This window comes from Lepisma saccharinum, chromosome 1 (genome assembly GCF_977018435.1).
Source record: "Lepisma saccharinum chromosome 1, izLepSacc3.1, whole genome shotgun sequence".
In the NCBI taxonomy this organism is placed as follows: Eukaryota; Metazoa; Arthropoda; class Insecta; order Zygentoma; family Lepismatidae; genus Lepisma; species Lepisma saccharinum.
The window spans coordinates 149,088,092-149,114,307 of NC_139229.1; the positions used below are offsets into that span (position 1 = coordinate 149,088,092).

Below are 26,216 nucleotides of genomic sequence, written 5' to 3' on the forward strand. Positions count from 1 at the left end.
TAAAACACCACCAGTTTTTCAGTTTTGCATTGGTTTCGGTAGGTAAACTTTTATTAATGCGTGAGCTATACCCACAGCCAAGAAAGTAAGGCGACTAGGCGGAAGTACAGTGGTGCCACCTGTGGGGAAAAATGAAAAACACGACCTCCAGTGGAGTCCATTAGTGGTGACGTCACAAGCAGACGACGAGCTGGGCTGAGTCTTCACTAGAGAACGTGTTTTCTTCCTATTCAATTCAATGCTATTTTCCTTCGGAAGGGGTAGCTTTAATTATTGCGACAGCAGTTATGAAACAAAATTATGATGCGTATCGTACATGAATGTGAAGATGAGATATCGGAGAATACGACTATATATCACACATACCTTACAGAGAGTAAGGTAAAGAATAACCGGAGTAAGAAAATCATGCATTTTCATAACATTCCAGTTCCGAGCACAGCCGAAGCTTACCCGATCTCAAGTCGGCCACGCTGCCGCCATGGATGATGGGAAACCAGTATCCTCAGGCGATTGTACCGACGACGCCCATTGGCTGAGATTTCTTTTGGAGCATTCGCTTTACTCGATTTCCTACTCCATTTATTCTTTACATTCTCATCTGTAAGGTATATGTTATATATAGACGTATTCTCCGAAATCTCACCTTTAAATTGATGTACGATGCACATCATAATTTTGTTTCATAACTGCTGTCACAATAATTAAAGCTACCCCTTCCGAAGTAAAATAACATTGAATTGAATAGGAAGAAAACACGTTCTCTCATTGTGAAGACTCAGCCCAGCTCGTCGTCTGCTTGTGACGTCACACTATTTATTGGACTCCATGTTTGCTCGTTCCCACACACGATATGGCAACGTTCACCGTCCAGTGTTGCCTAGTGTAAGCGTCATATGGGAAATATATCTTGCCTTTCTTGACCTTCCCAGGAATGTCAAATTGATACATTTTCAATAAATATTAATGCGGTTTTTGTATAATGCATATTACAAAGATGGATTACAGAAGAAGAACATGCAATGTCGTAAATCTCTAAACAGATCCAGCTGTGAACGACGACACCGTTTGGCAACAGTGGATATTCTGCCAGATGGCAAATTTGTTAGCAACGAGCGTAACTCGGTCCAAAATACCTCAATACTTGTCAGGGATTCTGCAATTAGAAACAATTGGCTAATTCTGAAAGTTTGCGCGCGCATAGAAAGGAAGGCGTTTTGTGGGGGGGGGGGATCCTCTGTCGCAAAGTAACTCGCTTCACATGTGCTCATATGATGTCCATTTCCGCATGAACTTCCGTAACTACATCTCTTATTGTTTCCACGTCTTATTTCGAAACCCTGGAAGTAATAATATACACTTCCTTACCTTGGAGGACGTCGCTGCTTTTTTGCGATTTGTATACTTTATATATGCCTGTCTTGACTTATTTCTTGCATGCGGGGTTTTCTTTCGCCTGTGGGGTTTACCCTTAATTGATGTGTCATTCGCATTGGCCTCCAAAGAGAGCTTAGCTCCACCTGTCGTGGACACACTATTCGATATTTACGACTTCAATCAGAGCTTCTAGGGGGCTCCGATAGAGTGCAGGCAGGTGAACGGAAAGAAAATTAGCTCCGTTTACCTGGAACTGAGTTGAAGGGCTTGCGAGCCTGGATTTGAACGTAATGGTTTAATTACATAATGGTATCCTGTCCTAGCATTTATTTTTTTAAATTATTTTTTTAAATACACAGTTGTATTTACATTCGCGTCCTCATCAGTAGTTTTCCGCATCGCCAGACTAAGTAGTAACACATTGAGGGGTTATTTTTAACGTTAATTGCGTAGTTAGAGATCGGTTAGTTCATTTGAACTCTCCAGCCTAACTATTGCCTATTTTTGTGGGAGTAGGAAAGGGTTTATCATCCATTTGCTTTTACTCATCTCACCCAAAGGAAGAAATACGTGTTTTTTTTTGTTTCGGCTAAAAAACTGTTTTAGGGGGTAAGCCCTCCCCCCTCAAATGTCAAAATGAGGACAAATTGAAGTGGGCATTTGACCCCTGTGTCCCCCTCCGATTTCCATGAAACTTGGCAGGTGTATAGTTGGACCCAAAGGAAGAAATACGTGTTTTTTTTATTTCGTCTAAAAAACTGTTTTCCCACCTCAAATGTCAAGATGAGGACAAATTGACGAGGAGATCTGACCCCTGTGTCCCCCCTCCGATTTCCATGACATTTGGCAGGTGTATAGAGGAGCCGTATGCCCCCTGTTTCTTCCTATGCCATATTTACGTGGTTTTGGTTTCAGATCCGCACTTCAATTTCTCCTCATCGTGACATTTGGGGGGAGCCGAAACCAAAAAAACACGTATTTCTTCCTTTGGGCCCCTCTATCCACCTGCCAAGTTTCATGGAAATCGGAGGGGGACACTTAGATAATCTACCTTGTAAGTGTATTAATTACAAATCGCGCACACACATTATATATAATGTATATTATCAGGTAACAATATGTTATAAACACATTCTTACTTTCCAAAGAAGTGCTCATGTGGGATGGTCAAACGGATCCGGATCCGAAAAATCCGGGTCCGAAAAATTTTAGGATCCGGATCTGGCCATCCCTAATCCAAACTAGGGATGGCCAAACGGATCCGGATCCGAAAAATCCGGATCCATTCGGATCCGGATCCGGATCCGAAAATTCCGGATCCGGATCTGAAAGTTTCGGATCTGGATCCGGATCCGGATCCTAGAGTTTCGTATCTCAATCCCATTATAATATTACCACACCTTAGTCCTACAAGAATTTTTTTCAAGTGTTGTTCCTAAAATACTTTGCTACGCATCGGCTAACACACTCGTGCACAAATGTCCGAAGTGATTTTGTAAATGCCATTGAAACGAATATGTATTCATTCGAATGTATTGGAAATGAAAACACACATAAATGTGAGACATTCCATTCCAGGATGAAACCTTTAACACATATAACAAGATAGAAATGTTATACAAAAATTATACAATTGTTCTACAGTTACAGTTCAACAAATTAAAATAAAACATTATAATATATGCAGTGTTAAATAATTACAAAATGTAAGACTAACAAGGGAGGTTATCTAAGTATCCCCCTCCGATTTCCATGAAACTTGGCAGGTGTATAGTGGGGCCCAAAGGAAGAATTACGTGTTTTTTTGTTTCAGCTAAAAAACTGTTTTAGGGGGCAAAACCCCCTCAAATGTCAAGATGAGGACAAATTGAAGTGAGGATCTGACCCCTGTGTCTTTCCGATTTCCATGAAACTTGGCAGGTGTATAGTGGGGCCCAATGGAAGAAAAACTTGTTTTTTTGTTTCAGATAAAAAAAAACTGTTTTAGGGGGCAAAACCTCCTCAAATGTCAAGATGAGGACAAATTGAAGTGAGGATCTGACCCTGTGTCCCCCTCCGATTTCCATGATACTTGGCAGGTGTGTGTATAAACGGGCCCAAATGAAGAAATACGTGTTTTTTTTTGTTTCAGCTAAAAAACGGTTTTAGGGGGCAAAACCCCCTCAAATGCCAAGATGAGGACAAATTGAAGTGAGGATCTGACCCCTGTGTCTTTCCGATTTCCATGAAACTTGGCAGGTGTATAGTGGGGCCCAATGGAAGAAATACGTGTTTTTTTTGTTTCAGATAAAAACTGTTTTAGGGGGCAAAACTCCCTCAAATGTCAAGATGAGGACAAATTGAAGTGAGGATCTGACACCTGTGTCCCTCCCATTTCCATAAAACTTGCCAGGTGTATAGTGGGGCCCAATGAAAGAAATAAGTGTTTTTTTTTTGTTTCAGCTAGAAAACGGTTTTAGGGGGCAAAACCCCCTCAAATGTCAAGATGAGGACAAATTGAAGTGAGGATCGGACCCCTGTGTCCCCCTCCGATTTCCATGATACTTGGTAGGTGTGTGTATAAACGGGCCCAAATGAAGAAATACGTGTTTTTTTTTGTTTCGGCCAAAAAACGATTTTAGGGGGCAACCCCCCCCTCAAATGTCAATATGAGGACAAATTTAAGTGGGCATTTGATTTGTGTGTCCCCCTCCGATTTCCATGAAACTTGGCAGGTGTATAGTGGGGCCCAAAGGAAGAAATACATGTTTTTTTTTTGTTTCAGCTAAAAAACGGTTTTACAGTGCGAAACCCACTGAATTGTCAAGATGAGGACAAATTGAAGTGGGGATCTGACCCCTATGTCCTCCTCAGATTTCCATGAAACTTGGCAGGTGTGTATATAAACGGGCCCAAATGAAGAAATACGTGTTTTTTTGTTTCGGAAAAAAATTTGTTCTAGGGGGCAACCTCCTCTCAAATGTCAAGATGAGGACAAATTGAAGTGGGGAACTGACCCCTGAGTTCCCCTCCGATTTCCATGAAACGTGGCAGGTGTATAGAGGGGCCCGAAGGAAGAATTACGTGTTTTTTTGTTTGAGCTAAAAACTGTTTCAGGGGGCAAAATCCCCTCAAATGTCAAGATGAGGACAAATTGAAGTAAGGATCTGACCCCTGTGTTCCCCTCTGATTTTCATGAAACTTCGCAGTTGTATAATGGGGCCCAAAGGAAGAAATACGTGTTTTTTTGTTTCGGCTAAAATACTGTTTTAGGGGCAAAACCCGCCTCAAATGTCAAGATTAGAACAAATTGCCGTGGGAATCATCTGACCCCTGTGTCCCCCTCCGATTCCCATGAAATTTGACAGGTGTATAGAGAGGCCCTATACCCCCTGTTTCTTCCTATGCCATATTTACGTGGTTTCGGGGACAGATCCCCACTTCAATTTCTCCTCATCTTGACATTTGAGGGGGGGCTCTATACACCTGCCAAGTTTCATGGAAATCGGAGGGGGAGACTTAGACCTCCCTAGTAAGTAAGTGTATTAATTAATTACAAATCGCGCACGCGAGCACACACACTATATATATATGTGTGTATGTATATTATATATATATGTATATTAGCAGTTAACAATATGTTATAAGCACATTCTTACTTTCCAAAGAAGCGCATGTGGGATGGCAAAACGGATCCGGATCCGAAAATTCCGGATCCGGATCCGAAAGTACCTGATCCGGATCTGAAAGTACCGGATCCGAAAGTTTTGGATCCGGATCCGAAAATTCTGGATCCGGATCCGAAAGTTCTGAATCCGGATCCGAAAATTCTGGATCCGGATCCGAAAGTTCTGAATCCGGATCCGAATCTGAAAATTCCGGATCCGCGGATCCGGATCCGAAAGTTCTGGATCCGGATCCGGATCTGAAAATTCCGGATCCGCGGATCCGGAACCAACCGGATCCGAATTTCGGATCCGCCAGGATCCGGATCTGGCCACCCCTAATCCAAACGTGGTGCAACGTATATGAAAGTTAATCGAAGCGACAAATCCCTGGAGGATCAGCGTAACAAGGCTTCACCGAATAGTCCACAGAGGCGCTGTAGATCGTTCCAGTAAGGAAATATAGAGGCGCATCTGTTCCTCCTTCTCATCACTGTTGGTAGGTAATAAACGTTCCTCTTTTTTTCCCCTCCGCCACTTCCTGAATTAGAAGCAGGAGCCAAGTGCTTCGTTTAATTTAAATATTGATTTATTTTCTTTTTCCCCGCTTTCACTAACAGTTCCCTCGCGTGCCTTTTCCTCTGGAATAGGGAAGTTGTGATTACTGGCCCGGGCAGGGAGCGCTGGAAAATCCATTGCTGATCCCTTCGGAAACTAGTCCACATCTTTCTCCTCGGGGGGGATTTCCCCGATTTTTCCGCCAGTGAGAACCAGAAAGAAAGCCCCCTGGCTCCTCCGGTGCCATTGTTGCCAGGGTAGTAGACTGGTACTCCCCAGATTCTGGAGAATAACCAGGTTAACGTGTTCCTTGGAAGATGGTACCTCATATGCATGAAGACGTCCGGAATTGAACCAGTGCCAAAGTAGATTGGTATTGAAATTGGAACTCTGCTGCGGCGCATTGAACGCTTCCATTTTATGTTACAAACTCGGTGTTCCAAATTCTGAAAAATGTAAATCTTATACAGTTAAATTCATAGCATTATGTGGCACGAAGATTTGTAGCTGACACTAAGGCTCATAAAAATGAGCGGGAATATAGGGAGAGGGGGTTTACATTAAGTATACACCTAATACCATACAAAAATTCATATTTGGGCAAGAAGAGCATTCCTCCTTCCTCCGCACTGTTACTTATGGACACAGATTAACAAAATATTCACACGCTGACAAAGTTACTCCTAAATTGAAAGTCTATGCATGGTAATATTATTACACAGCATTACATAAACCAGAGTGCCTCATATTGATCTCTAGAATTACACTGTAAATGTTGATTTGATATTTATTTCGCGTCGCGTTTCTACCACTTTTGGTTAATCGCTACGATGAGGATGATGATGAAATTGATGAAGGGACACTGGCAATGAACAGCCATGCCAAGGCCGGGATTCGAACCCGCGAACTGCCGTCGTAGCGCGTTGAGCTAACCACTAACTACGGAAGTCATCATACTTTAAATGTTGAATTATTATTATTTCCTATGTACGATGATATCACTACATTACCATTACAAGTTTCCACTTCCTACCACTAGATGACGTGTGAAGTGCTCTATGGATTAGTGTGGTTCCTCACGACAATGAAGTTCCTATTGCTGTCTATAATTGACAGAAGAATGTCGAGAAATAAGTAAATAATTGCACTGCTTTCGTAGTAACGCCACGCTATAAGCTTTGAACTTCGTAAGTGAACAGTGGTAGAAACTCGCTGAACTATAAATGACTCGAATGTGATTTCCCTAACGAGTTGAAGTAAAATACACGCCGCGAAACTAACTAGAATATTTAGGCAACAGAGAATGCAACTAAAAAAGATTCTACTGAAGAGTTCTAAACAAATCTTCCTTGGAAAGGGTTTGGATTTTGGAATCTCTGTGGTTCTTTAACAAAATATATCCATATGTTGATGAACCATTGCATACTGGTTCAAGTTAAATGAAGATCCATCCCATAATTGAAGGAGCTATGCAATTGGTTACTTAAATATCCATGGAGCATACTATTAGAGTGAGGTTCCCATGAGAAATTCGTGCGTGAAGCGATTGCAGACAAAGCACGAAAGTCATCTTAAGGGTAATTAAATCGATTTCCTGCGACAACCTCTTCCCCCTCGAGCGCAACACACGGGAGTTCCCAGGCATATAAGATTGTCATTGTCGTGCTGGTGGACGTACCAAATTGCTGCATCGAAAGCACCGGTACGGCTGCTAGCCTAACACCAGCTCTCCAGCTCTGGAATTAATGCAATACAAATAAGTGAAGTAGCAAACGACACTGCATTGTAATCAACGGATCCCGGGTTCGATACCCGGTTGAGGCACATAGTGGTTCGGATACCACTTTAAACTGTACGTCCAGTCCCAATTAGCCTATGTATGCACAGAGTAGACTTATGATAACAATTCAATTCAATTATTGACATATTACGAGTAGACTTGATTTGTTAAGGGCGGTGCCTAATTAAGGGTATCCCGAAATCTTCATATTTTCAGAACAACATTATTAAAATACTTATATTCCCTAAGTATACTAATGTCCAAAATTAAAGCAACAAACGGAAATTCTTTCTCGTGTGTCCATTTGACCACATAATACGATCAGGTGATAGTAATATTTATGATGTCATAGACAACTGGTTTAAGATAGAAAATAAACTAACCTTAATGTGCCAGGATTTATCAACAAAAAAATCACGATAGCAACAGGTTAAACTTGGCAAATTTATCCAAAAGAAAATCACACAAGGACAGAATTTCTGTTTGTTGCTTTAATTTTGGACACTAGTGTATATTATGAATTGAAAGAAGGAATGTAATTTTTGCCTTAATATAGCCTAAATATAAATTATATACGTCATCGTATATAATTTATTTATCAACTCGATATAATGTAACTAGTTCTTTTTATGGAAAGATCAGAGTTTTTCGAGAACTTAAGAATAAAAATACAGAAAACATTTACTCTCATCTTAGTTACGTTAGTGTTGAAATGATGATTAGAGTATTGCTTAACAAAAAATATCGTGATGAAAAAAGCAGACTTTTCCGTTATTTCCGAGTCGGAGGCTTGTAGTTTGAGGTAAAGTTGAGATTATTTCAAGAGAAATTTTAATTACGAGAACCACATTGTGTTATTTTTGTCCTACTTGGCCTCCTGATTAAGGAAATCTATTATATCTTCCTGGTACCATTTTTTTTCTTTCGCGTGCCAATATTATTTTTGTAGTTTCTGAATGAATCAACGTTTAATAATGCTACTAATTGCCTGCCTGTCTTTCTGGATCTTGTATTGTTCATTTTCATTCTTGTTATTCCTGGAGCTCGTCTGTAGGAATGAAGCATTTTTGTATTCTCTAATCTCATCCTGTGAGCACCCTTAATTTATAGTTATTTCTGTCTCCTTAGTAATGGACAATTTTGTTTTACACACCGTTCATGATTCGAAGAACGTCTTATGATATTAAAAAAAATTTGGAAGTCTTTATTTATCCAACAAGCTTCTTCTTTATATTAACTATAGTTTCTAAGATTCTAAGATGATTTGTGTGATTTAACCTATTTCGTTTCATAGAAACTCATCAATTTCCAGACATCACCACTGCAAAACTTACTTATTTAGATGTTTTGTTTGGAGCTTGAAACACTGTCTGAAGTGGTCGAAGCCGCGGTAAATGAACCGGGGAGGATTTGAACCGAGGAATTGAAGCCTCCGATGGAATTTACCCACGCGACGATTTTCATTAAGTCTTCATTTCAAATCTTCTCAAATAAATGGAAGAGGGATAAAGGAACGCCCGTGGAGGGAGGGGGACAAAAGAAGGAACTCCTTCCCACCCCAATTCCTATTATTGCAGCCGCCGGGCAAATGCCTTGCCAAATTCTCTTGGTAGTGTGTTTCTCGAGGAGATTGTGTGGTTTCCTTAGGAAACAATTGTTTTAGTTTCCTCGTTTTCAAAGGCTGTTTTTCTCCTTTCAAATCATTCCAGAGCTGCCGTCTTCCTTATTGCTTCGCCTCCATGAATCCTAATGAATGCTTTTCTACCTCCTTTCCTTCATCCTGTCCTTTTACGTCATCACAGAAATTTCCCTACTTCAGAGCCCTCTGTTGCCCGAAGCGGGAACAAGTAATTCTTTTTACCTCCCGTTAAGCAAAATGATCAAAGCTCATTCGGGAGTTCTTTTAAGATGCATGCTGGAAATTTATCGCGTGTAAGCTATCGTATAAATAACTACACACCCACTGGAGAAAGGATCCAGAGAGAAAATTCGCCGGTGCTGTTTGCAGCTATTTCCCCCTTTCAAATCCTTTGAGATGCTTTTCCATTTATATATATTTTCTTCAAGTTTTTCTCTCACACACGATTTCGTTATTGTTCCTTTCGCACTTATGAAAACACTTTCGTAAATACCCTTTCATGTTTCCTTTTTTTTTTATAATTCTGTATATTTTATATCATGTTCTTAGTTTTCATTTTTCGTGAGTAATGAACTTTTTTTTTCATATTTTTCCTTGTTTCTCTTTACGTGGTGCATCGATATCGTTATTTCTAATATAAAGATACAATATGAATGGAACTGTATGAAATAAAATAATAAGTAAGATATGCTTTGTTAGGTTCCTCTAGACAGGTAGATAATATTCCTTCACTCGTGTCGTAGGTAAGCACACTCTGTCTCGAAAATCTGTGGCGCGAGGCCGCGCATAACTGTAGAATAGGGGAGAAGTTAGTGGGCGGAGCAAATCAGTCCGCGCTGCTGCAAACGGCTGGTAGCTGCAGCCGCGTTGATGCTTCATGAACTCTCTTCCCCTCTCACGCGTTCATTGATCGAGTACTCTCGAGTCACTACTTGCGCAGATACTAGTTTCCGATCGCTTACTCCATAGATTCCGGGGACAGAGAGTAGGATTTACCCTGTGCCTATTCTGAACCCATCACAGGATTTTCGAAACCGGAAACACAACTAATTCAGCACACAAAAATAATATTTTTTCAATGCACAGCCATTAGTGGATTCCAAATAGGTTGGTCGATATAGAACAATTGAACATCGCTTTCTCTGTCGTATGAAAATTCCCAACCTAATTGAGAACACACATGCTGCAACTTCGCAGACAATTCGCTATAAATGCACAGGGCCATTACACCTTCCTTATTCCATACTGGTCAAGTAACACGCTTGACGGCCGTTGTAGGCGCCCATGGTTTAATACGCATAACCAGCGGCAAATATACAATGCAGGCAAAATAGACATCACAGCATGTTCATTCAATCCGTTTTCCGGAATGCGATAATAATACATTAATGATCGTCAATAGGAGGGGAGATAACCCCTGCTCCAATATAAGGATAATTGAATTCCTTAAAACGACATAGAATGAAGCAGAAAAAATTACATTGGAAATAAAAATGCACAATTTACCTAGTTATACTCTGTCCCAGGAGTTTGTGGATAAAGCGAATGAAAAGAAAAGCGCTCTCGACCGGTGAACGCTTGAGAAAGGAAGCGCGTGCATGGAGGGAAAAAAAGTGACTGCAGCTGCTAGCCGTTTGCAGCAGAGCGCACGCTTTCTCTGCCGTTATGCGCAGCCTTACGAAGAAATGTCCTCTCCGCAGAAAAGAGGGCTCGACCGATGAACGCGAGAGGGAATGGGATTGCATAGAGGGCGCAACGCGACTGCTGCTACTAACTTTTGTAGCAGCGCGCACTGCATTGCTCTTCCCACTCGTTTTCTCCCCTTCGCTATCGTTATACACCGCATTGTTCCACAGACTTCCGGGATATTTCCGCTGATTGTACATTCACGAGAACTTCTGGGTTCTAAAATCCCCATTGACTTGCACTGCTACCGTTACAGTCCAGGAGTGTTCGTGATTGTATACGTACCTTGGTACGTGTAAGCCCCTCTCGGTAGAGATGACAGCTCACGCCCGGAGGGCGATCGCCCAAACCGGTGGATCAGACAAACACAAGAGGGAAGGGAGGGTTACGCGCAGAGTTTGCAATTGGAGCGTTCGCGTCCAATAGGAAAACTTTCCACACCAGCAACGTTCTGCCTTCCGTCACCGGAATTAATCAAATCTTCCCGAGGTGGAAACGCACTGTATACGCGCTATAATCAAGTCAGAACCTGTCTCCTTGTTTTATATCGTAGTCTACACTGGGGATAAAAAACAAGAGAAAAGCAAAAGCCGCTTTTATCTAATTACCCGATGCTGTTTGATCGCCACGCGCCTGCAGTTTTTCCTTCTTTTGCAAGGATAGAAATTCGTTGCGGACCGTTCGCGAAGGACTGTGAAACAAAAAGAGAACTTGAAATTGCACGAGAAAAGAGAGTAAATAGATATACGATAATGTGCACCGGCCGCAGTAGTGTTCGCGTAAAAAAAAAAAAGAAGGAATTAAAAATTCCTCACCACGACAATTCCCTTTCTCATTATTAAGTAATGTTCCCGTAATTCTGACCAAACACTTCCCTTTTTCCTTCCTAATGCTCCCTTTTTCGTTTGCTTTAACGTGTAATTCCTTTTTCTCTCATTTACTCTATTTTCCCTTCTTTCAATTAGCGGCGATAAAGTGTGGATGTGGGGGAAAAAGAAACCGCGCAAAATTACTGTAATAAGCTTTTAAGAGAACAAAAGGCCCCTCTAATTGCTGAAAGAGAGTGGCTACGTCTTCTGAATATGGTATACGTAATTTCTTATTTGGATACCCTCACTTTCAGTGCTCTGTAGAACTATCAGTAAAGCCGAATTCACATCATCCAATTTAATATTACCGTACTCTTCCCCCTTCTTCTTTTAGAATTACTATTGTCTTGCTTTATCCTCATTTTCCTGTTTTGTTAATCCCGTCTCGTCTCTTTCCCACTTTTCTTTTTCTCTTCTCTCTCTCTCTCTCTCTCTCTCTCTCTCTCTCTCTCCTTTTTTCCTTGTGTCACTAGCGACAACAGCATCGTAACAGCCAGCTTACGAAAACGATCACAGTGGCAGCACCAACACATACTGTCAAGCCACATATTCATACTATAGTCAGATACACAGACTCGAAGGTTCGAACAAATCTTCAAATTTGCCTTTACACTCGAAATTTCTTCGACCACTCTTCCTATGAAGATCGCAGGTTGATTGAATAGATTCAATTGTTTGTAAGTCCACAGACAGTTTAATGGGGACTGGACGTACAGTTTAAAGTGGGATACGAGCCACTGTGGATCCACCGGGTATCGAACCCGGGACCCCTTGATTTCAAGGAGACGACGTTACCACTACGCCATCGGGAAGCCTCTTGCGTAGATCGAAGAAAATGTGTCTTTAACTGACTTTGAGCCATTCCATTTGAAATATTTAGTTGGTGTCTTCCAACTATCTCGACTTGACCCCTTCAGTTTCATCTAACTCTGTTCCGGGAATCTCTGGAGCAAACGTAAGTATCTGCGCAAGTTGTTACTGGAGAGGGCTCGATCAATGAGTACGTGCGATGGAACGGGATTGCGCGACCTTGCTCCAGAGATTCGCGGGATGGAGTATAGGCGCTCTCATTGTCGCGTTTGACGGAACAAGTGGTGGAAGGTATGAAAAATGCACGTACGGTTCGATTTCAGATATAATTATCTCTTATGTGAATTATGGACCGCTGTGGCAGGGCATCTGATTGATATTCTGGAGATCTAGGTTCGATTCGCGACGTAGGCGATCTCAGGTGGGAATTTGCCGTTGGTGTCTTTTGTAAACGGCTCTGGGGCTCGTTCCGGGGTTCCTTGTACCGACCTTCTATTTTAGGAAGTGCGCCGCGTCTAAAGCCAGCTACGTGTTTCAAACCAGCTCTCCATAGTTCTCGCTACTGGGTCAGCACCGAAAGTTGGCGGCTCTCGAAGGGAATCGAACCCTGAACTCCTCTTACCGAACACGAGAGCGGTAAGCATTAGGCTAATGCAGAGATAAGGTTTAGTACACTGAAAACTCTATGGAATACTATTTTGTTACGACTTAAATTATCCCAAATGGTTTAATTCGTTTTAGAATCTACACCCAATCAACTGTTGGTAAGTCTGATTCCGATTACTCTTACCCAGCAAATGCAGACCGAACTGCTTTTCTTGGCATTCTTCAAATTTGCCACGAGTGTTCAAACATAATCTAGAACTAACTACCCAGGAGCACAGGAAATAGCAGATGAAGACACATGTGAGGACATGTTCGAATTTGTCGCGGTGCTAGCATCAGGGTGTCGGAGATAGAGGTACGGCATAATGTTGATTGTAACAGTTATATTTTTCTTTCACCGAGCGTGAGGTTCGTTCTCCATGGAACAAACGTCCATCCTCTAACTAAGATCGGTAAAAATTTCAGAGAAAACAGTGTTTTCCTTTGCCCAAATTTTAATGACTGCTCAACCCTAGCCCTCTGACATTCTGATTTTGTCTGAATGGTTAGACGATCGGAGTCCTACTTGCACACTCATTAATACCCTGAAAGTTTGCTTCTTTATACAGCGAATTTGCAGATAATACAGTTCAACCTGCATGATTAGATTGCGTTAAAGCCTTAATTTCTATTCCTTCTTCCAGTGGCAGCGATTGGGGGAAACAGTTGCCCCCCCCCCATCACGTTTTCCATGTTTGTCCCTGACCTTGTATACCAAGAGAAAGTAAACTGTTCTTACTCCCCCCCCCCCTTTCCAAGTTTTTTCCCCAATCGCCGCTACTGCTTTCTTGTCTTTGTTTCATTCTTATTATTGGAGATGAATTGACTTATAACCGTGTATACAAAGAGTGAAACATAAGCTGTATAAGATACACCGTATTACTAAATTCTTTCACCTTGTACCAACAAACTGCAACATGTTGAAACTGTTTCAGCATGCTTCCTTTTACCTGTTGTTTCCTACGTTACTGGCAAACTAAATTCTCGTTCACACTTGAAATACCCTCGTTTGACTTACTGTTAGAAGGATAACTCTTTCTTCTGCAGTGAGCAAAAAAAAATAGCATGGTAGTCTGTGACCCTAATCCCCCAGCCGTCTGGTCTTTCATTTGTCTTCTTTCACTATAAATGTCACATATCACCCCCCCCCCCTTTAATTCTTTTAAAACCTTCCTTCTCCTTGCCGGAATCAGCAACCAATCCAATTACTTTCACAGTGGAACGAAATAATTAGTTCGCTTTGTAAGTCGGAACAACGGGGAATCCCCTTGTTAATTAAACGCCCTCCGTCTCGTCCCTTATCGGGATTCCCCCGTCTGCCCAGCTGTTCCGTCAACGTAGATCCAGTTGACCCATTTGGACTCGCAAACAACTGGCTTTCTTGCAGTGCAGACTTGACTGGATAAACAATAGGATGGCGAAAAAGGAAATATTGTGAACTGAGAGATGGACATGTAGGGGGTCAAAATGCAAGATTGTTCTGGTACATGGGTGCAGCGAAGGGGGTTAGGGACTCAGAACCCGCTTTCGACTTAATTTTCTTTAAAAAAAATCATTTAAAAAATGGGTCATTATAATTATTTTGTTGAATTTCCTTACCCATGTGACATTCTGAATGCTCTTTCAATAACCTGATTCCCTTATTAACTCTTTTACGCCTGTGTGTGTTGGGGTATAATAACGTCATTTTACAGAGAGAGAGAGAGAATGAATGAATGAAGTAATTAATGAAGGAAAGAAAGCTACAGTGGAGAAATGAAGATAAATGAAAAGAGACGGGTGGAGAATACAAGTCATTATACGAAATACATTAAGGAATCGTAGAAGAAATAAAGAATAGGGATAGTGAACAAACAGAAATAGATTGTAAAACATAGGAAGGGAGACGAAAGTATAAGAAAAAGCAGAAGGAATGGAAAATATAATTTTGGTTTTATTTGGTTTATTTTACTTCGCTCTTGTGCCACTTTTGACTGATCGCGAAGATAAGATGAGGATGAGAGATGACATGATGAAATTGATGAAGGGACACTCAAAAATACCACTCGTGCCCAAGCCGGGATTGGAACCCAGGACCCTTGCGCTGTGCTAACCACTCCTTCACGGAGGTCGACAATAAAAATTTACAGCCTGACCCTGTGGCCGAGTGGTTAGCACATCGCGCTGCGACGCTAAGGATTCCGGATTCGAATTCCGCTTGGCCTTGGTTATTTGTGAATGTCCATTCATCAATGTCATCATTTCATTACTCATCCCCATCTTCGCGAATTAGCCAAGAGACACAAAACGCCAAGTAAAATAAAATAACTCAATCAATCAATAAGAATTTAAAGATTAATAATAAGTATTATCACCTTTTTTCCATATTCATTGCGGGTAGGGGGTGGGTTCCAATGCCCCTTTATTTTGGGCGTCCATGGACTGAAAGTGTAATACAGTTGACACTTGTGATCGACGTATTTTCTTTCCCAAGGTGAATCGACTTTTGACACGATTGCTCTAATCTGCTCCTCCAGAAAACGATATTTATTTGATTACTTAAATTTATGCACAGATTGTAAAAACAAATGATAAATTTTATTTTATGTGAATTGTCATCGAAGTTGCTGAGAGGAATGGCCAGCAGGGACCTTTCGCGTGATCTGGTATTGTGGCAATGGAAGTCGGAAAGGTGTTGAATTCGGCTCAAGAGATATTTCGGATCTTCTAGGGTGCTTGAACGTTCTCTCTACTTTAATGTGCTACAAGTACTTTGACATTTACAAAAATTGTCGCAGCTTCCTACGTATACAATGCAGTTACGAATGAAGATCCTCCACCGGTTTCTGATGTCCAACGAGCCCGGAGACTGAGATGAAAGGGTCATCTCTTTAACGCAGCCTCCGTTGTCCTGGTTGGCAGGACTTCTCCTCCTCCTCCTCCAGGAGGGAAGAAGAGGACAGAGGTTTTTGTTGAAAGGACGAAGACCCTTCTGGGTGTCCCAGCACAGTATTCCAACTTCAATGCAGACATACGCTGCTCTCGGGAGAAAGAGGCATTTTCTCTGGTCGCGCCGGCATAAAACGCGCACTCTCAATGCAGTTAAGAGAAGTTTGTGATCCTATTAGGCACGCTTCGGTGACGCTCGGGTGCTTCCAGTTCCAGCGACTCCGGGCCAAAGGAGAAAGCAACTTCGCTCCAGAATCAGTATAATCTCATTGCTTCCGGTTCCATGTACTCAGTTAGCCGGACGCGTCAGAGGCTCGCAGACAGTCAATTTGTCTTCTGTAAGGGCGCTTCATAGGCTGACGTCACGATTTCCAATCCCCCGGAATCCCTCTTGGATAAGAAATACAGCTGCACGGAGATCTGGGGGACATTTCCAGTTGCCTGCTCCGGCGTACAGTCGCCCTTTGATGAAATAATTGCCGCTGAGGGAGGGAGATTTCTGATAATGAAAACTCGGAGGAAGTTCCGGAAAGTATAAGTTCCGGAACCAGAGTATCGTTACATCTCCCCCCCCCCGCCGTGCGTTGTCCCGTTTCGTGAAGGCATATAGAGGGTATGGGGGTAGGGAACCATACATTCCCAATCATTGCCATGATCGAGGAGGCTTCCACGTATCCATTGTTGAGAATCCGGATGGACCACAAAGCCTCTTTTCTTATGCATGGACATGGACATAAAAATTTATACATCACTAACCTCGGGAATCGAACCGAGTAGGCAACCGGGCAACTCCCTTCTGCGGTGTTCAGAAATTGTCGACATAGTTTTGTCTGGACTATGCATTAATCATATTATGAGCATTAGATCAGTTTTATGAAAGCACTTACTGTATTTTGCTGTAGAGGAAACAGTTCGACAAACAGAACATAATATTAAGATCGACACCGACCAAAGAGGAAACACACAAGATTTGCAAATATATTAACTCCCATTATTATTTGTATTATATTGTTTTGAAAATCTCAGCAACTCGTTTACAATATAGAATGTTGAATTTGCATTCGCCCAAAGTTTCCGCACCTTTATGATTTTTATAAGTTTTTCTTGTGTGCGAAATCTGTTTATAGTGCTCTAGCTGACGAAGTAGAGTCCGCGTGCATTCGGAACATCTCCAGCTGACTGAGCGAGTCTAGCCAGCGAGGCTACGAGCAATGTACAGCGTGAGCAATAGAGTTAGCTATAGGCGCAGAGTAGAGATGACGTCAGCGGTTCACTTCTTGATTGGAGGCGTCGGAGTTATGACTCGCTCCCAAGGTGCAAGCGCAGAACGGCCAGAGCTGTTACGGAAATAATCTCACTCTACCTCATTTTCTCCCTGACCTTCCTAGAAACTACCTTTATCAAGTTAACTCTCGGGATCGGTATTGATGAGGTAGCCAGACATTTAAATTCTTTCACCGCCTCCGAGACAGAATCTTCTCTTCGTATACATTAGCCAAGTTGGTTTGTTGCTCATTGTGTTTTCGTACAGTTTCTTGCAATTTTCAGTGGAAAAGGGTAGGGCATATAAAGATGACGGGGGCAATGTTTTATTACAATAACATTGACTTTCTTTATCTCTTAGTAATACTTTGGATTGATCTTTTTTCTGTCAACAATATTTATCTAAAAGTGATATAAAACTGAAAATTATTGGTGTGAACTACACATATTCTCGACTTCAGCCATAATGGAAGCGACGTGATCAGCATCACACTCCAATCACCTTTACCTCTAGGTACCCTTTGTTTAGACGTTCCATGGGCACTAGAACTTCATGCAGGAATATTGGTGGAAAAATCCCACCGCAGAAATTGAACCCGGATCTCTCGCGTAGCAGTCGTGCGGCCTAACTACTAGTCCACCACCGTATACATGTGCAGGGTGCTAAAATGTAAGATTACGGTGCTGTAATATCTTCATAGTAGAATGCTAGCCTCCTATGTGTTCATGTGTATTTATGTATGTGTTAATTAAAAAATGTTTTTCCACAAGTAAATATATTAAATTTTTAAAGAGACATTTTCTATAAAAAATGTAGAAGTTAGTCAATTGTATGCTAACTGTGGCGTCTTTCATTCCAGGCGCGGAGGACGTATACAGATTCATCGGTAACGAGTCACACACCGACTTCTTCCGGTTGGTTCTGCGCGATGGGAGTGCCCTATTAGTTGGGGGAAGGTAAGTGCCATGCATTCATTTTTTTAATTTTTTATCTGTATTGGGAAAAATCCTCTTTGGAATGGTTTCAAGTATCATTCCCTACCATTGTGTTGACTGTCTTGTGGCATTCGAAATTCTTCTCATATATATATAATTTTTTTTACAAAGAACACCAAATTAAAACATCATATATATATATATATATATATATATATATATATATATATATATATCAAAGAGTTTTATTCGGAAATATATTTCCAGAATCTATCTGGATTATTCAGTTTCCCTGCTTAGAGTTGACAATATTCCTATGTCATAATTATGAATGGTGTGTAGTTTTGGTGAAGGGCTAAAAGTCATGGAAAATGTTCTCATTTGCTTTTGACATTATTCACGTATTTGCCATCCTAAAGCCTATTTTTCATTCCGTTCATAAACAAAGACGGACGTTATCAAACTGGCCGTATGCCTCACGGCTAGAGCAATGCACAGCTCACCCTGCAACAAGCACAGTTGCTTTTCCATCTGTCCTTGCACCTCTCCGAGACTTGCAAGCCATAAATATTTGAGGATCTGCGTCGTATTTAATTATTCCCTTTTCCCAGGAAGATCGGCTTTGGAAAAGTGGATTGTTGGTTTCTCTCGCTGCTTACCGTCCCCTCAACATGCCCCGAAGGTAGTGCTCTCATTGTTTGTGGATTTTGCTTTATGTGTGCCGCACCCCCTGCCGGGCACGAGAACTCCAACTCTATCTTTTGATGGCGCAATTCCAATACAAACAGGGAAACATACCCTCTCGTTCTCACCCCCGACCCTGAAGGTGTTTCGAGATTGTGGTGAGAGTCCTCGCGGTTCTTGATCTAGGCTCGCTGATTTAATTAACATGTCCCTTCCAGCAGGTGAAGAAATGGATTGCACTCCTCTTTGGAAGATGGGTATGTTTTTTCTGCACCCATTATCATTTCATAGCCATCGGTGTTATGTTACATCTTGCAACGTTTGTCGTCATCAGTAGAGAATATACACATACCAAGATATTGTCTTGAGGTTCAATAAAATGCGCTTTATCCAAATGCCGTGATGCATACTTCCTGTGACCCATGGTCATCTTAAGGTTTGGTTTGCCGACAGACGTATAACCAGCCTTCGTGGCGGAGTGGTTAGCGTAAAGCATAGACACTTCGTTGTGTTTGTCTGTTCTTCTACATGATGGACTCGCCATAGAGAAATGAAAATTCACGTGGTATAACTGAAAAGACATACTGACAGATCTCTCAGATCTACAATACACAAAAGCATTCACTACACACTAATATCACGATGAATATAGATGTCCATTCGATGAAATGACACTTGCAAAGGACCCCACATGTCAAAGCAAGGAATTCAACCCGGAACTTTGGATGGAGAGATTACATGCTATTTTAGTTTACACAGCACATACTCTGATTAATGGAGATGTCCTTCTGTTTCAAAAGATTGTGGATACGTGAACACAGAGGCTACGTGAGGTCGTTTGACGGCATGGGGGAGCTTCCGAATGAGGACTCTTAACTGTGTTGAAATATGAGGGCTTAAATAACAGCTAAGAAAGAAAAATTAGCTTTAAAACATCACGCGATTATAAATAATTAAACATGCTATTGTAATAATGTGATATGAGCATGTAACATTCAGGATGCCACTTAGGTTATGAAGAATTCTCCTTTGTCCACTACTTAATCAACTTTCTAAGAATAGACTCGATATTGTTTGATATTGTGCTCAGCAGTTACAGTGGGTTAGGTTTTGTTATTCCAAGTGGCCAAACGACGTTGCCAACTAGGCATTCAAACGAACAGTTTTAAACAGCAGCAAAAACCTATCATAGTTAGCATGGCAACACAACATCAATTCAGGTCGGCCAATATACTTTGACCTGATCCCACTCAAAGAGAATTTTGTCAAATAACCTAGACAATCATACACTTTGTTTTAAAAATTACAAACAGTAATGACAATTACACATTTGTCAACAAGACAGGAGACGTGTGGAATAAACGAACAACAGATGATCCCTCTCACTCTGGCTGCAGTCAGCATCCTGCAGGGATGCAGTTTCCAGCTCGAGACGGGCCTTCACAACATTGCCTCATCAGGAATCTTTTGTTTACCGAAATCACGAAGTTTCATCTTTGCAACTGTACCTGTTCCTGAACTAAGAGGAGAGCAGACGTGTGGAATTAAGATCACGAACGTAAGCTTACCTCAGACAATTCTTCTGGAGACTAAAGTCTCATTTTCGCATCTATTACAGCTTTAGAAACACTGAGGGCGTGTCAAACAGACCGAGGAGTAGATATGCAAAACTCGACGAGGTTTCCATTTGCAGAAACTGCTAAAATATTCATTGCCGCGCTGGTCGATATAAAATGTAGAAGGAATTGTTTATTCGCATGCAGCGGGAGATTACATCCATTCTTGCATGAGGCACTGGCGGAAGACAAAAGAAACTGAATGTTGTTCTTTTTTACTGGGTTGCATGTGAATTTCCACATATCTCACAAGAGAAACAACTTTGTATTTTGAACGCATGCTTCATACCGTGCCCCTCCTTCCTATTGCAATGCAACGTTTGTCACTGCAAGTTCTAAATATGTATTACTTGCGGCTTACATTTCCATTTATATTATACATCGCGGTTGGAAGTTACAGTCGTAAATTTTACGCCACGAATCTTTGTGCACAGGAAGCTAAGTAAACTCGCACATTGTGACATGTAAGATGATCGTATTATGAATTTATGTTTTATTTTTAAAATGTTCAAGCAGCAAATGATTCTGATTGTGTCATGCAAAACTAAACGAAGTTTATAATAATATGGATCCGTCATCATTTCGACTATTTGGACCCGTCAACTAATAGGGTGGGGTTCAGTATTTTCATAGTATCCCGCGTTATTTACTTTTTCAGCTTCTCTTTTTGCATTTCAGCGCCGAAACGTGTGCATACCATATCGTTAAATATAGTCCCAAAAATATAATGTTCTTACCCTCCCCCCACTACAGAGATCCCTTGAAAAATTAACATTTAACACTTTATCAAGAGCTTCATAGGCCTCCCCCCGTCAGATTTAATACTCAATCCTCCCACCAAAATTTTCATTCCAGTTTTAGACTCATTGTTGATATTGAAAAGCGGATATTAGGTACAATAACCCGTAGCGCAACAGTCCGTGAGGATCAGTACCTACCTGCCCGCCTACCTACCTACCAACTTCCGGTCTCACTCCCACCAGAGTGTGGGAGAATCATCCAACCAGTTTCGGGGTGACGTGTGGTCAACACGACGTCGTCGTTGTAGGTTTCTATGACCGGGTTACGCTACTCGTTCGTAGATCCCGAATTTCCTCGTGTTAGTGGATGGCCACCAATCCTATACAGGGGCTGAAATCTTAGAAGAGATGTTACGGTTCCCCCCAGGAGATTCCAACCCCCGCGCTTTCCGTAGGCGGAGCTCAAAGCCTGACACCTTAGACCGCAGGACGTTATTAATGTTATTATTGTTAATACCGACAGTAAATTGGAAATAACATTTAAAACGGTTATGAAACAGTTATTGAAATGTTTATATAACAGTTGCTGCATTCGAGGAAAGAGATATTATTCTAAACATCAGACATATATTTTAGAAAGCCCACATAATTTACTTTGGTTCAGATGGACGCCCATATACAATTTAATACATTTTTTAAACGAGAATCGAGAATTATGATAATTATTATATTAATAGATTTTAGTGCATATTCAAAGCATGAAGCATTCAGATGTTTACTTGAGACTACAGCCTTCGTGCACTTTCCTGCGTTAATTAGTGCATTTACTTTTGTGTTTGTAGTTAGTACTGCACTGTCGTAGCCAGCAAATTAGTGGAACGGAATAGCTTATGTTCATTTAAGGCACAAAGACCAAGAACTTTTAATGGGTCTTTCTAGTCGCTCATAACCCATCCCCTTTCCACACCGTTCTAGCACTGTGACGTCAGCGATGCGAGCATGAATGGCGATTTCTTGTATATGGCATGACGATGACCGCATCTTGTGGAATCTTAATTAACACTGATGCGTTTGGCGCATGAGCTTTCCGCCATCAACGCACGTGCGAGTGTCAGGGCGACCTGTTTCCATCGGCGATGCAACGGGGACGGGCTCCGAGGCTGTAAAGACCCGGGTTAGAGTAAACATGAAAAGGCACTTGGCCGATTTGATATTTTAGTTGGCCGCTTGAAATTTTAACCGGGATGTTCGCGGTAGATAACGCTGGATTGGCCCCGCTTTTTAGCGTTCCCGTGAGTTTTAGCTCGGGTGGTGGCTTCACTCCGTACGCGTCACTGCTCCACCCAGTGTTGCCATCCCATTGCTCCCGTGAATCGGACGACAAAAAATATTTTCGCTACGAACAGTGCGAGTCGTAGGCATTGCTTTCAATACAAATAACAGATATTTTTTTCGAGTAACAGCAACTGGTTTGTTTTGAAACTCAATTGCAAGGAACGGCAACTGTGATTTGTTGCTCTGAAAAGAGTAGCTGTAACCGAGTTATTATTTCAAGTAACCTTAACTGTAACTACTTATTCTGAAGAGAGTAACTGTAACTTGAATTATTATTTGAATTAGTGTCAACTGTACCTTGTTATTCTAAAAAGAGTAACTATAACTCTGTAACTTTTTCAAGTAACGGCAACTGTAAGTAGTTATTCTGAAAGTAATACTATACTGATACTCAGTTACTTTTTCAAATAACTAGTAGGGGGCCCCCCGCATGCGCAATTACATTGTAATCAAGGGGCCCCGTGTTCGATACCCGATGGAGGCACATAGTGGTTCGGATCCCACTTTAAACTGTAGGTCCAGTCCCGATTACCCTTACTGTGCATAAATTGGACTTAAAACACCAAATCAATAAATCAATCAAGCAAGTAGTAACTAAATTGAGTTACTTTCAGAGTTGCTGAAATTTCTTTAGCCAGATTTTCGCCACGTTTTGAAGCAGATGTTCACCTAAGAGAATGGGTCATTGCATAATAAATTATCGTTATTATTGAAAATATATGGCCGGTGGCAACCCACCATCGTGAGGAAATTGGGGAGCTCCGAATGAGTGAGCGGTAACCCGGTCGAGAAAACCTACAACGGCTGGGGGTTCGTCGGGCTGACCACCCGTCACCCCAATACTGGTCTAAGATCTCCACGCTATAACAGGTGACGGAGGAACAGTGTGGGAGGGAGACCAGCAGTCGGTAGGTAAGCCAAGGCTATCACGGGCTGTCGCGCTATGGGGGTTATTGAAAATATAAGTTGTAAGAAAAATATAATTTCACAACACCGAATATTCATCCTGTACTTTCCACACTTGCTGGGTTGAACAATAATCTATGGCTTCCGTATATATATTGGGTTGATGCATAAGTTCGTTGCGTTTGTGTTTGGTATGGCAACACTGCGGTGTTAGGAGTTTGTTTATCGTTTAATGTTCCATCAATTGGAGTGGAATTGTTGTGCTTTTGAATACACATTGAATTTTACAGATTTCAAGAAAGACGGTATTATTTATGGGCTAAAGAACAATAAGTGTCCAGTGGGGGAAAAAAGCAACATTTGCGACATATTCTTCTGTCTGAGTTTAACATAGGGGCAAGGGCAACCAAATCAGCGAGTATGCCAGGAAGACAAAGCCGCGACCTGATAATGCACACCTACACTCCGCTAACATGACAAAAGCTGTTATCCAGGAGCTTGGTTGGGAAGTTATTCCAAATCCTCCGTAACGCCCCCGATCTTGCGCCTTCGGATTGCAACCTTTTCAGGTTTCAATCCATCAATCTTCAAGGAAGCTCCTTTGGTGACGAAAATGCTCTTCCAACTTGGCTTGACGACGCTTTTAACCCCGAATCAGCTGATTTCTCCAGGCGTTGAATTGAAAAACTGCCTCAGCATTGGTAGACAGTCATAGAGAATGAAGGAAAATATATTTCTGATTTATTTATGTCTTTTGTTCATCTCAAATTAGTATAACATAAAAGTACCGGGTAGCTGCCGCACTGGGGTTGGGAACGAACTGATACAACAGAGAGGAGAGGAAAAGAACGAATGAAAGGAAGGGAACTGAGGTATAGCGGTGAAGGGAACTGTCCAATAGAGATGAACGGAATGGAACAAGGGGAAGGAGGGGGAAAGAGGAACACTGGGGAACGATGAGGACAAAGGGAACGGAACGGAAGGAATCTGAAGTACAGTAGGGAATGGAGAGAAATAGGAGAACATAACTGAATGAATGGAAAGAAATCGGCGATAAGAACGGGCGGAAGGTCGAATACCGGAATGGAATTGAGTTATAGGACCGAAATGTACGAGATAATAGAATAGAATGGAAAAAAGATGAGGGGGAAAGGGAACGAAAGAGACAAAGGGAATGGAATGTAACTGAAATATAGGAATGAAATAGAAAAGCGAATTGGAAGGAAAGAACGGAAGCGGAAGAAAGGGACGAGCGGAACGAAAGTAGAGAAATTAACGGAATGGAACCAAGAGAAGGCGGGGGAAATAACGGAATGGAAGGAAAGTAATGGAACGGATGTATAGAAGAAGAGATGAAGACACAAGAGAAATGTTCAAGAGGGAAGTAGAGGAAAGAGAAAGGGATGGAAGAGATCCGAGCGTGGTTCCTCCAAAATTCACACAGCTTACCATCGATTGGGTTTAAGAGGTAGAGAAGTTATATAAATAAGTAATCGTAATACATTATCTGTCCGGTCATAAATGCTTTCAAAACTATCAACTTAGATTAGTGAAACCTTAGCTTCACGGTGTATCTTGCCTTAGTTTTTATCCAGTACACATTTTTCTGTCTCCAGGCTGCCATGTTCTGCAAGTGCGTCATTTTGAGGAACACCCAAGTATCCCCAACATACTCAAAAGCTGCTTCAGCGAAGAAACATAAGAGTTAAGCACAGAAAACCTCGCCAGGCATGTTTATTGTGTTGTTCTTCCTCAGTGGCTGGGCGAGTCATCCAGCCGATGTGTGCGCTGCCTTTAAGGGGGCAGGCGCCCCTCTAACTACCCCCATGTTAAGCCCGTACGAAGTTATCTCCCGTGTATAAATTTCCGGAAACAGGGAAATGGGAAAATCAATACGAGGGGCGGGCAGTGCAAGGTTGGGCGTCAGTGATACCAACTGTATATTCTCGGGAGGTGGAGGAAAATTTGTTCTGGACGCAGAGATGTCTCTTCGACCCCGTCTTGAAATTCGAGACAAGACCGAGACAATCTTGGTAAATACGGGAACAAGACTACATCTTTTGAGATTTGTTGTGACGAAAACGAGAACGAGACAGACATATGTAAAATCGAGATGAAACAGAGACATGTGTTCGACCCTTCCGATCTCTTTGGAGACTTTGGTGTGATACCTGAAAAAATATCTAAAATTTGCATTGCTGAGACTACTTTCAGACTTATGAAGCAGATGTCTGCCATATTATTTTAGATAAGTCATTTATCTTTCTGGCCTTACTGATGCGTAGTGATAACCTCTTCGCCTTGAAATCAAAAGTTCCCGGGATAGTCGCTTCCCTGTAAGGCGTTGTGTGTTTTGCCTAAGTCTACGGTGATAAGTGGATTTTAATAGCAAAATTTCAATGCCAAGTTCTACCACCGCAGTAAAGTTAGGCAACACACACAATGCCTTGCAGGGAAGCGAGTATTTCAGGATGTGGGAGTCAAATTTTTATTGCTTGTGACTGTACTTTGCACAGTGTTTCGTATCTCACTTTCAGCTGTAGCTGATTGCCGACCAATCAAAATTTATTGTATAAAAATATACACTAAAAACGTAATATTTTCATCCTCTAACAGGGTTTTGTTCAGACGAAGATTCACAATATAAAATAAAGCTATTCACGATAGTTGAAAAATATGATGTGTGAATTTTCAGAATCCCATGTATTTCTTATGAAGGAAAGAAACTCAACAACTTCAACTTGCAGATAATCAAATGGAAGTTTCGACTTTTCCGCTTGTCAAATGCTTCATCAAACTG

At 41.6% G+C, this 26,216-nt stretch overlaps 1 protein-coding gene across 1 annotated transcript in view; it reads left to right on the top strand.

Moving 5' to 3' along the window:
- Sema1a (semaphorin 1a) overlaps positions 1-26,216 on the top strand; it is a 778,340-nt gene that overhangs the window by 485,531 nt on the left and 266,593 nt on the right. The window contains exon 3 of the mRNA XM_083140358.1: positions 18,060-18,156. Within this exon, the coding sequence (XP_082996484.1) occupies positions 18,060-18,156 (97 nt within the window). The remainder of the gene's footprint in view (positions 1-18,059; positions 18,157-26,216) is intronic.